This window comes from Electrophorus electricus, chromosome 10 (assembly GCF_013358815.1).
Source record: "Electrophorus electricus isolate fEleEle1 chromosome 10, fEleEle1.pri, whole genome shotgun sequence".
In the NCBI taxonomy this organism is placed as follows: domain Eukaryota; kingdom Metazoa; phylum Chordata; class Actinopteri; order Gymnotiformes; family Gymnotidae; genus Electrophorus; species Electrophorus electricus.
This window is the reverse complement of record NC_049544.1, coordinates 1,420,474-1,433,773: the sequence shown is the minus strand read 5'-3', so window position 1 is coordinate 1,433,773 and position 13,300 is coordinate 1,420,474. Positions and strand designations below refer to the sequence as shown.

General features: G+C 40.1%; 1 protein-coding gene across 1 annotated transcript; it reads right to left on the bottom strand.

Annotated features, from left to right (window-relative positions):
- Positions 1-3,298: 3,298 nt before the first annotated feature.
- LOC113575668 (sperm acrosome membrane-associated protein 6) lies at positions 3,299-12,131 on the bottom strand. The gene is made up of 9 exons (XM_027007278.2): positions 11,869-12,131; positions 11,498-11,584; positions 10,046-10,117; positions 9,735-9,758; positions 8,793-8,870; positions 5,336-5,436; positions 4,963-5,119; positions 4,481-4,664; positions 3,299-3,657 (listed from the first exon to the last, which is right to left on the bottom strand). The coding sequence occupies exons 1-9, from the start codon at positions 12,083-12,085 to the stop codon at positions 3,564-3,566; spliced, it is 1,014 nt and encodes a 337-aa protein (XP_026863079.2). The 5' UTR covers positions 12,086-12,131; the 3' UTR covers positions 3,299-3,563.
- Positions 12,132-13,300: the final 1,169 nt, after the last annotated feature.

The window sequence follows — 13,300 nt, the reverse complement described above, 5'->3', positions numbered from 1 at the left end:
TAGTTCACCACAATAGATCTGTAGATGTTAATTCAGTATGTGCCATGCTCACCTGTTTGGCTTTCAACAGAACATGAAATTAAAGGATTATCCATGATAAGACATGAACTCTGCGTGTTCAGTTTGAAGTTGTCTTCCATTAACAAAAGGTATAGGCCTACATTAAAATTTCTGAAAATTATATTCAGTTTGAAGAAGTATTAAGATGAAGTTAATTGCTGGATTTTTATGCAGGTCAAGAAGGTTCTGACTGAGGGACACACTACGCTAGTGTGTGATCTTGATTTTAGAGTGTTCTTCCTGTACACTTAACCTTTTTGCCTTTTCTGACTTTGTTTACTGGAAACATAAAATGCCACCCTCGAGAAAACTAATAATGAAAATTCAACATGTTTTTGACCTGAAATCATCACTTTTGAAAGAGTAACAGGTGGTGGGCATAACTGCTCAGCTTCGTACCAGGTGTACCAGGTGTCATGTTGTGTCATGTTGCTGTCATTGGTTGGCTGAGAGAGACTATAGGCTGCTACAAGTTTCATTACATTTCGGCGTATTATGTAAAAATAATATATAAAAGCAAGTTTTTTAAAGGCATGTGTCAGATGTGTAACATGGCTGGTTGAGAAGGTGGTAACTGATTGCTCTATCCTACATATCATAGCCCACTTCACCCAAACATTTTCAGCGTAGCACTTCTAAATGTACCTGCCTGACATAGGATGTTGCACGTTACATCATAAAAAGCAACTAAAGCAATTATTCATTATTTGCTAGGAGAGACTGCTACTGGATTTGGAGGGTCCACTAAATATTTGCCTTCTCCATATCCACAAACATTTGGTCTTTACCATTACATATGCCAGGATCCTATTAATTGACCTCAGCTCTGCTTCTATCCAAGTTATTCCAAGAAAGCGCCGCATGATGTAATCCCAGTTTACCGCCACCTCCAGTTTGCTCCCACCTAAAAGATTTTGATTTGCATATTACACAAAGGCTAGGTCATTGTGCCTATTTTTGTTACTGACACTCCGCAGTGGTTACAGTTCAAGTTCAAAGTTCAAGTTCAAAGTTCAAAAGGCTTTTATTGTCATTTCAGCTATAAACAAGTAGACAGCAAAAATGAAACAATGGTCCTCCCAAAACATGGTGCAGCATAAAACAAAATGTAACCTGGAAAATGTAACCTGGAAAATCGCACAATTGTTTGATATGAATTTTTCATTTTCATTTTTTGTTAAAAGCTATCTTATGTATTTACTGCTGTTCATTTATATATTATCATTGAATAAATAAATACCTCTGCAAAATAATTATACTGATGACTAATCACTCATATTATTTATTCAATTTGCTTATATATCGGCCAGTCATGCATATGCCCTTCACATCACACACAGGCATGTGATGGACTGTACCTTCACATATCTGTACATGGAAATGTTTTATTACCTGGAAATGTTTTCAGTAAACCTTTGATCTTCTATCTGTCCAAAGTACAATTTAAGAAAGCTCATAAAACCTAATCACTGTGTATATTAGTTTATTGGTTTGATTCACAACCTCAACCCAGCCCAAGGTTGATCTCAAAGCTGTTATGAAATACCAGCATTACAGCAAGATTAAACTTCTGCCTATTTCTTGAAGTCCTTTCCTTGCTTAAACAGAGACTTACTGCTTGATGAATGTTTGCAATTATCCGCAGCCGACCCGCCCCGCCCTGTCGTGAACTCCCTCCCTCTGCGTCAAGGGGACCAGGCTGCACATCTGTGGCCCATTAGGGCAGCGGGCTGAGCCATGTGACTAAGCAGGCATAGTCAATCCCCAGCTATGTGTTTTCTCATTCTGCCCACACATTTCTCCACATACTCCCTCTGCCTCAGACAGCATCATAGTAATGGCCGCCATCATCCCATCAGTATCGACAAAGCAGAACAGGCTGTGAATGGTAATCAATGATGTCGACCTACTTGGTTTCGTAACCAGATTTGCAGTGGACTGATGCCATGAGTCCCTCCTTAGTGTCAGTAAAAATGGTAGTCATGACAGCAACCAGGTGCCAATGACACCTACGGTACAATTTCAGAGGAGAGGGAGTTGTCCATTATGATTGACTACACACAATCAGGAAGAAGTCCGTGAAGATTATAATTTGTCAAGTCCCTTTTGTTACTTTATTGTCTAGAGGAAAATCACTGGGCTACATTTGAAAAGCACTTCACTTTCTTACAGTAGACTTGGTTTGATTGACGTTAATGTGGTTTTAGTTATTTGGGTGATATTATTGTTTGAGAAGGGAAGGTAATAGATGAATATGCTGAATATTGTTGCCATTAACAATGGAAATTAATTGGTCCCAGATGGCCGTCCAGGTGCATTAACATTCCCTGTACACACATTGTAAGTAGGTAATATTATTTGAAAGCATGGCATTACATTGTACAGCAATATCAATCAAGCCAAATGCCTGGTAGTAAGATTATGTCTGTGAATGAGAGAGGCCTTTCTATTGGTAGCATGTGGTCTTACAATAGCCTAGTATGTATTCTTCTTTGATCCTACAATTTTTTTTTTTTTTTTACATTTCTATACATTTTCTACATAAATGCTACATATGAATTTACATCTGCCATGATTGTTACTTGGTAAATTTTCTCATTAACATTATAATTAATTAGAATGAATTATTTTCCTTGGCTCTTTTCATTTCTGTAAGAGTTCAGTCTGTATGCCACCTCCCTTGTAGACCTCCGTTGCACCACACAGAAAATGAAATCAGTTTGCTAAGATCAGAATATGTTTAGAGGAAACAGATTTTCACTAGAGGGACCACTGAAAGGAAAGTCTATGTAACAGCCAGCAAAAGAAAGAAAAATACAAAACTTCTGAGGTTCCAAGACTGGTTGACATGATACAATGTGAAAAGACAGGAAGTTTTGACTGATTTATCACATAGTTGACATAACGGAAAGTCTGAATGGCGAAATCAGTAGATGGAACCCACTTCCACTTGGTTGCCAGGAGTAGCGAGGCAAACTTGGTGGGGTTATGCATTGAGTCATGTCTGGCTAAATTTAGTATCACAGGGGAGGCTTTAAAATCGACGGAACTCACCAGCATGGTTCATACATTTTACACTCTTTGTCGTTACATACATTTTACACTCTCGTTATTTCAATGCCAATGATCCAGAATAATAATTAAATAATTAAATCGATTTTTAAAAGAACAACAACAACAACAATACTACTAATAATAATAATGATAATGATAATAATAATAAAACAATAATAATAAAATGGAGAAAGAAAAAGAAATAAAGAAATCCATTTAAAACTGACATATTTAACAGGCTTTCAATTTTATGGCAACCCTATACGGAGATAACGTAAAGACATTCTATACGCAGACACGTCTATGACTTCTTTATAGATGGTCTCAACCAGTATGTCTTACAAGCCGGTACAGAAGGAGCCACTCTGGCATGATGCTAGAGGCTCTGGCGCCGTCTAGTGGTGAAACATAACCAAGTTACTCCAATGTTAATTTATTTGAAACAGTCCTCAAACAGCTCGAAATACATATTTCTTCCTTTGTGATTTATCTTCTTGGTCTGAATCACTGTCCTTTCTCTGAAACGAACACCAGTAGGGCACCCTTAAAAGAAGGACAGACATACTTAGGTTGAAAATAACAGCAGTGTCATTAGAGTGACAAAGTGGTTCTAAACTGGTAAAGATGTGCTGACGAAATTAAGATAATTCCGCAATCCTATGTGGCCTCCTCCTACCTCATAGGGCAGATTTAAAGTATTTCACCTTGTGTTAGAAACTGCAATAAAGAGAAGAACAGTCAGGAATGGTCATGTTGTCACTAGTCATATGATAACTGCAGAATTAGCTCACCTGTTGACATGCAAAGTTAGTCAGCCACCGTCTACTCCATTCACCTTAGCTTTTAACCACAGTACCACTACTGACTGGAAATTATATGTGTGATACTCCACTCACAACACAGCAGTGACACTGGCATGCTAGTGACCTGGTGGTGGGTGTTATGACACGGCAGCCTTGCTGGAGATTTTACACACGTCAGTGTCTGCTGGGCTGTGAGTAGTCTGCCACCCCACAATACCCAGCCAACAGCAGCTTCTGGGTTCAGAAACCGACCACTGAATTAGAGTAGGAGGATGGCAGGGACAAATTCTCTGTAGCAACAGATGGGATATGTTCTTTATCTGCACATCTACAATGTGCTTCTTATAAATAAATGTTTGTAATTAGGTGGGTGTTGAGTGTACATTTCATAGGATTTCCTGGAGGCAGCTGGATATAAAGATCTTCAATTGCAAGTCAGTACTTTACGAATACTAGACTCTCGTATGCTTTATGAAATAACATGCAAATGAAATAATCCCACTGTTCATGCTCTTCTACCTGGAGCACGTATGACAAAAGCAGAAATGTCTGTGGATCGTTACCCTAGAGTGAGAAGCACCAGGAGGAGAAGGGAGGTCAGACAGACGGTGAGGAGGTCTGGGCTGGGCAGCCGTAGCAGGGTGAGCCGGGGGTAAGGCGGCAGCAGTGGGAAGCACCCTGCAGGTTGGAGAGCCTGTTCAAACACGGCCTGCAGCTCCACGTGGTCGACCGCCACACAAGGAGCAACTGAGCGAGACAAAGACAAAGAGGGAGAGGGAGAAAAAGAGATAACAAGACTCAGAGTGTGTGTGTGAGGGACAGAGAGAGAGAGACAGGGAGACACAGTGTTTGTGAGAGAGAGTGGAAGAAGGCATATAAGGTAAATATAGACAGAAATATTAAGTTACCTACAGTGGCACTGAACACATTAATTTTCTCTTCATGTAACAACCTTTAACATCCTCTTTATTCATGGGAAGACTATTCAGAGAGCAATCTGTGAGAGTGACTGGCACTTTTCTATGGCGCTATGGGCCAGAGACACCTGTGAGATGGTAGTAGATGCGGACCAGGGAGCGTCCATGAGAAAAGATCTCGCACTGGTAAGTGCCTGCATGTTCTGGACGGGCAGACGGAATGGAGTACAGCTGATCCACACCGACTGTCACCTCCTGAAACCGATCCATCAGCACTGTTTTTGTCTGAAAGCACAGGTCACATGAGGACTGTTTTCTGGTTTTGGTCATTCTAAAATATAACCACTGGACCAAATACACGCCTCACCAATTACAACATCTATAATAATATCCTTAGTTATTCACCTAAGGAATGATGGGATTGTGAAATGTCCTTATAAGGACTGACAACTTGACCTTTGCCCCCTTGTGGCATTCTATATTCACCAGCCACCTACTCACCTCTGCATACCTCCACACTATCTGTATGTCTCTTGGCAACAGAAATGGCACTGTACACCAAATCTGAGTCCTGTTGTTTTCCTCCACAGTGATTTCCTGCACTGTTTTTCACACACACACACACACACACACACACACACACACACACACACACACACACACATAGGGGATTCTTAACTCTTCACCTTGCAACAGGGCCTCTCTTGAGGGAAGCATAGGGCCAGCTCTGTCTGCCTAACATGTTCGTAATTATAACATTTAAGCAGAGCCTCTGGGGAGAGTGGTAAAAGGGATGATGCGCTGAACAGTAATTGTAGCTGTGCCGACTGGAAATGAATACCACAGTGTGTGGGAGGTGACCTGTCACCTTACATTAGAACGCCAAAGACTTGGAGGCTGTGCAAAATTATATTATACGCGAACATGTGACAGGGGCCAGGGCTTCGTGTTCTGGCTACCTACACAAAATCTCTACTGTTTCATTCATTTGTGTCCAGCTGGACTTAACTGAATGCTGTAGGTGTTAATTCAACAGTAGAAGTGTATGTTCAATATTGGGGATTTTGCCATGTACAGTTATGTAACGCTCACTCCACTGCTGTCAGAGTGAGTTAGTATGTTTTCTACCATGACTTGCAAAATAATGGGGCCTATTTTCACGTAGGAGCAGAATCCATATGGCTTAAGCACGGCACGACCGTGTCCTGATATTTTATTACCTCTCAAAGTGTATTTTGGGTTATTTCATGCCATGCGTGATGTGAATTGTGCAGGGTGAAGGTGAAGATGGTTCATGTCAGTGATGTAACATGAATCAGAGAGATGAAGGAGGTTTAGGATGGGGGAGTGGTTCAGGTCTGAGCTCTGTGCAGTACAGCATCAACACTGCAGTTCAAGTGAGAACAATCAACTAATTTGTCGAATGCGTAAGTTGCAGGCAAAACCCATGTTGAAAATTATAAAGGGTCGTGGAATTATAGTTCGTCAGTTATAGTGGCCATTGAATAAAGTCCATGACACACATAATTCAAATATTATATATTAGTATATCAATATGAATATTATATTCTAGTATATCAATATTGACTTGCAATACTTACAGAATCACAGCACCTAAAAAATTTAAATACACTGAGAATCAGCCACCAAGTGTCACTGTTATATCAAATCAGGAGGCCAATTTCCACTGCTAATCTGAATCCTTTGTGTTCCTTAAACAACTCGACCCACTGTACGCCAACCAGTGGTGTTTCCTCCTGAAGCTGACAAAGTGCTTACAAGCACCTTAAAAAGGTGATGGAAGTGCTTAATAATAAAGTATAAACAAAATACAATCAATTATGATCATTTCAGTACTTATATGTGCAGGGTTCATGGTTTCATCTGGTCCAGCGTAGTCTACAATGAACTTTAGGCTTTTAGAGTTTCATGTATTTATATATTTAACAGGCAAAACTGCAGCTGCCTGGTAACCACTACAAGTAACTGTAGGATCTGGAGGGAGTCTTTAGAAATAGTCCCCTATTCGTTCCAATAGCTCACTGGTGCATATACATGTACAAGCATGGATCTTGGACTGTGCAATCTTCGCTTCAATGGCACATTTGAGTGAATGACTTGGAGTTACAAATGCCATATGACTGACCACAAAAACATTCAGAAATAACATGACAGCAATACAGATTGTTCCTGGCACCAAACCAATGGTAATGACAGCCACATCTGAAGATGCGAACAACAACTCCAAGCTTGTACATGTTTTAAAAGAAAGTCAATGGAGAAAAGTGTTATTTGAAAATATAATAGATTTATAGCATTTGTCCTTTAGCCAGGTGGACCTAACCAGTCAAGCTCTGCCTCTCTGGCTCCCAGGAGATTACCATGGTTTCTGTCAGTTCACTGTGCCACACAAGCGGGTGATCACTGATCAGTTCTGCGCAGCCTGTGTTTATTTCAAACAAGCCCACTAATTACCAATTTTAGACCTCAGTGCTGCTTTTGACACTGCCGATCATAACATCCATAATGAACACTTTGAGCACATGGCTGGCCTACAAGTGGTAGTTCCGCAATAATTTAAATCCCATCTCCTTTACAGGACTTCTTCTTTTAATACTGGCAATTTTTTTCACCTGATGTCACAAAACGCTGCAGGGTTCCACAAGGATCCATTATAGGCCACGTTCTCTCCTCACTGCATACGCTCCCACAGGGGAATATCATTCAGAGTATCTCCTTTCATTACTATGCGGATGACACCCAGATCTACTTCCCACTGGGGCCTAATGAGCCATGCTCACTGAGGTATCTAAGTGAAGGCCTTGAAGATATTAAAAATGGATGAATAATAACTTACTTGAATTGAATTTAAAAAAAATTAAATAATCAAAATCTATTCTTTTTGTCACTCACAAATCCACAGTTTGTTTGTGTTGGAAACCTGTGAGAATTGACCTGATATTTTAAATACTGACCTCAGAATTGACCAAAAAAAATTAAAAATTAAAAAAAATTTCAAGAGTGGTAAAACAGGACAATTTATAAAATTAAGTTTTTACTTTCTTTACAAACTCTGTAAACATGATTCATGCATTTATTTCATATTGTTAAAATTACTACAATTACATGTATGACATTTAGCAGATGCTCTTATTCAGAGAGATTTACAAGCATGATCAGAAAAGTATCCTTAGCTAGCACCAACTCATGATTCATTATGTTTAAGTGTTAGTAAGTGTTAGTAAGTTCTCCTGGCTTTCTGTGCATTACAGGATCCACTGCAAAGATATTTTATTTGCTTTTAGAGCTCAAAAGCTCTTAAAGGGAAAGGCCCATCCTCTATTTTGGACTTGATCCGCCTTTCCTCAGCTCCCAGGTTCCTGAGCTCTTTGGATCAGTTACTTTTGGCTGTTCCCTTGTCTCAGCCAAAGCTTGAAGGTGATTGTGCCTTTGAAACTATCACTAAACATTAGCTGTGCTCCTTCACTTACTAGAGACTTTTATACATTAGCGTTTTCTGTCATTTTTTAGATATGTAAAATATGGGGTGAATATGTTTGTTTTCTTTGGGTCTTTGTGCGGTATGATATATATGTAGCTCTAACATATGTTGCTTCTTGTCATCTAAAGTGTTGACTTTGTACGGCACTTTGGTGAACAGCTTTTAAATGTGCTTTATAAATAACATTCACTTACTTACATACTTGTTAATTCTTAGCAGATACACCCTTCTCACTAGATTACCACTTCACCCAATCTTTTTGTCCTTATAATTGCGTCGGCATGAAAATAAAAGTTTTTGGCACACCCACATGATGGTATGTAACATAGCTGGATGTGAGACCTTGAACTTTATGAAAAGGACCGTGTTTAGCATTCCTTATTGCTGAAATAGACCTGTTGTGTGTGTATATATATGTAAAAGAATGACGAGGCATAAAAGTGAGATTTAACTCACAAGGGCAATCCAGAGGAAGTGCACAGGAGTCATACTGGCAGGTCATGCAATTATAGACAGCACCCAGAGCCTGAAAACCTGCCATATATAGAGGAAAAACAGATAAATGTCAGTAGTATGGCCATTCTAACCCTTCAGATGTAACAGGGATAGCAAAAAAGGACAGAAAAAATAACAAATTTCATACATAAAAAAAAACAAAAAACTTTTCATCTATTCTACTATATGTAAGGTTTCTATTCCATGCATTTCTGAGAATGATACTAATCAAAACTGCTCAATAGTTTGGCTGCAGGAACGCTCTGCTTTGTACATGTCTATGTGCCCCTATTTTGAAGGGTTTGGTAATATAAGCCTATTAGCATAATGAGAGGAAATCTGACCAATGAAATGTATCATTTTCACTACAGGGGGTTGGCCTATAGCAGCCTGGCCCTTCTCAGGTTTCTAAAGAAGGAGCTAAAGAATTATTAGTAAAATGTCATTGTCTATTAAGCGAACTTCGAATAATAAGTACAAGGGAGATAGACATTGTGGTGAGCCTAATTGAAAAGCCTTTTCAAGGCTACCATTCAATGAAAATCTCACAATAATCCAGTAAGGTTGGCCAACTCCATCTATAAATAATTATCCACACAGGGAAAAAGCTGTATGTAAGGCTAATTCTAAGACTTCAGCATACGCGCTACTTTTGTGGGGTTTTTTTCAAATGTATTGTATTTGTACTGCATTTTGAGGACCGCATTCTGAACAGTATTTTAAAATTCAAATAACAATTTAAGGTTGTACATGCTGGGGGTGGGGGGCACTGATAAACATACAGAGGTGGAAAGTTCACACATTTGCACATAAACCAGCATTTACAGGCTGTCAGCATGAGGCCCCAACTAGAGTTCATGCTACGTTATAAAAGAAGGACAGTGGAGAGAACCAAACACTTACCACACGGGGGGAAACAACCGGATGCTGCAAAAGTTAGGCGAGAAAAAAGATTAAAGACAAGCAAGGATTAAAGACAGCAACACAGCCACATTAAGTCTGAAATAATGGCGCTCAAGGCTGACACAGAGGTGTCCAAGGCTTCACAAATCCAAAGTTTTAAGACAAGGCGAGTGTGCTGAATGTGTGACAACAAAGGAACACTGACCAAACTGCGGCGGGAATAGAAGGGAAGTATTGATACAAATGATGGCTTTAGTTCTATATTGTATGGTAAACAGATCGAAATAAAGTGAAAATAATATTTCTCTCACCTCTAGGCAGACCAGAGGCCATTGCGATGAAAGTGTCGGCTGCTGCTTGTAACCTTGCTTCATACAAAGTGTCTGGTAGAGGCGAAAGTTAGGGGGACAGAAACATTCGACTTAGTCACACTCCAGGGGTACATTCATCACAGTATCACAGAGAGAGAGAGAAAGTGTGTGTGTGTGTGTGTGTGTGCGTGTGTCTGTGTGTGTGTGTATGTGTGTCTGTGTGTGTGTGTATGTGTGTCTGTGTGTGTGTGTGTGTGCGCGTGTGCGCGTGTGTGTCTGTGTGTGTGCGCGTGTGCGTGTGTGTCTGTGTGTATGTGTGTGTTTGTGCGTGTGTGTGTGTGTCTGTGTGTATGTGTGTGTGTGTGTGTGTGTGTGTCTGTGTCTGTGTGTGTCTGTGTCTGTGTGTGTGTCTGTGTGTGTCTGTGTGTGTGTCTGTGTGTGTGTGTGTGTGTGTGTGTGTGTGTGTGTGTGTGTCTGTGTGCATGTGTACTTTTGTACTTTGTGTTCTTTTGGTTAGAGTTAAAATTAGGTTGGATATAAGCATAAAAGGAGTTAGCATCCCTTTCACTGTTAACTTCCTTTAAAGACAAGAATAGCTGTGTGAGTGTGTGGCTAGTTAATGTCTTCCAGCTAATCACATGAGTTAACCTGTTTTCCTATCTAAAAAGGTGAACCTGTTTGTCTAACCAAAACATCTTGACTTTATGTTAGACTAATTCAGGGACTATAAGTAGAGGTCAGGACATACAGGTTAGGGCTGTGTTCAAGTTTGTTCATGGATGTGGTTTTCTTAAACACTTTTCTTTAAGTTCCCAAAGTGCATGTTTAAAATTATTCATAATGTGTGGGTTTCCAGTTCCCCAGAAACTACCTATTATTTGGTCAAAGTGGTTTAATCCTGCTAAACAAAGAAATACAAATGACATTTTCCACAGCAATGCAATGAGGAAAACCCACAAGTTGGCCAGGAATTCAGACAACATCTCATGAAAAAATACAAAGAGAAGAAAAAAGAGCAAGAGGTTAAAAATTCAAGCAAACTCATCTCAAATCTAGACAGTGACATCCTTACTGGAAGCACGGGAAGACTAACGTAATTACAAAGATGGCTAGCAACACCTAACATGTTCCTAATGACTCGCCTGATTAAAATAAAGATAACAAACCAAAACAAAAATGTATTTATGTGCTACTCTTAAGGATATAGTTAAAGCAAATCAATAAAATGATAAGTTATGATGAATTAGCTATGTACTAAATGCTATAATGCTTGTACAGCTCACCTGGTAGAACAGGTACACAGCACTTCTGCATTATTTTCACATTGACGCAACTGTTGTTTTATTCATAATACCTATATTAATATAACTTTTAAAACTACTGTTGAAAGTGATGGCGATCTCAATGTTTACTGACGGGTAATGTAAACACTTCTGTTACGTAAGACAGTACCATTATTTGTGTTCTGGTCAAATTCTTCCACCAAGGGCATGATTTCAGCCAGCAGGATCTCCTTTAGTACAGAGTCATAACCTCTCCCTGAAAAGTGCACCGCCAGGCAAAGAGACATAAGAGACAGAGGACAATTACTGACATTTTACATCTGCACATCAAGTGACAAGTAACAAATATTTAAATAATAATAACTTTAAAAATAACCTTAAAAAGAGATTTGAGGTGATGCCCTAAAAATCGAGAATCTAAATATATGGATTCATATGAATGGTCCATGTGTTCTTAAGAAGATTATATCTACCAGAATTTCTGTAGTTTCAGGTTTATGATACCGTATTACCCAAACTACAAGGATGAAGCTGTCTTACCTACTTTGGCTGCGTTGATTACGTTTTGATTATAGTTGAATATTCTATCCAGTGTTTTGAAACAGGAGTCTATATTACGAATATTATATTCAGTGAGAATGTGACCCCAGCATAGTCGAACACTGTCGTCTGGATCTATAAAGCACTGGTAACAAGTTAAACCTGAGTGAATGAACAGACTTAAAATTATCACCCTAACTACAAACACAGCCTTCATGCTTATTCATGGTCTTGAGTCTGTTTCAGAGGTTCTTTTAAGAGCTTCTAGAACTTATTTGAGTATTCTATTCTTTATTCATTATTATCATTACATCATAGTTACAAAACATTGAGTATGTCACACAGTTTGCCTGAACCATGACATCACATAAAAGGATTAAATTACCTTAACGATATTTTCAGATTGAATGGATAAGTACTTAATAAAATTTAAGGACATAGTTCAGTATGATCGCTATAGTTAGGTCAGTTGCACATTTAAGCTTCTTTCTTTCACTACCTCACCTTTAATCCATTTTCTCACTCTCCCAAAATGCACCACCACTTTTTCTTCTTTTCTGTAGAGCAACAAAATGGAGAGAGAGAGAGAGAGAGAGAGAGAGAGAGAGAGAGAGAGAGAGAGAGAGAGAGAGAGCAATAGAGACAGAGATTGATAGTGTATGTGTGCGTCTGCACATTTGTGTGTAGTGGCAGGTGCGTCCGTGAGTGCGTGCGCGTGTGTGTGCGCGTGCGCGTGTGCGTGCGTGTGTTGTTGCGAGAGACTGAGGCTTGATGACAAACTAGCCAAAAGCCAGCGCATTATTTAGCAAATAATCTAAGTCAAATGAAACAAAAGCAGAAGGGGGAGCAATCCCACGAGTGTGATCGGCGAGAAGCGCACCAGGACAGCATACAAAAGAAAGAGAAACGACACAACGGAACAATGACTCAAAAGGGGAAAGTGAGAGTGCCGTCTTAAGGGATAATGCGCTAAGAAAGGAAAGGCCCGGCAAAGCCGGCTGCTTTGTACATGTCTGTTTGTGAGGGGAAGAGTGAACGAGGAGGACTACAGACGAAGCCGCAGCTACTGCGCATCCATATCCCCCCCCACCCCCAAAACTCCCCTCTCCTTCTCCTCCCATGTGCCCCTCCCCTCCTCCAGCGCTCTCCCCTCTGCATGTCGCCATAGAAACGAGACGGGGCGCCTAATACTTGAAGTTAATATGTTTCCAGTGACGGGGAGCGACTTGGGTACTAATGCATTCATCTGTCTCCTCAGAGACAAGCCAATCAATAGCACGCACGATAGCCTGCGGCTGGACCCGCCAGCGGTCAGACTGGGGTGGGGGTTGAGGTGGAGGGTGGGGCGTGTCCTGTGGTCCAGCAGGTCTCGACTGAGCGTGACAGGTGGCACCACAGCAGCTAGGTAGAACCCGCACAGAGCTGGTCCACC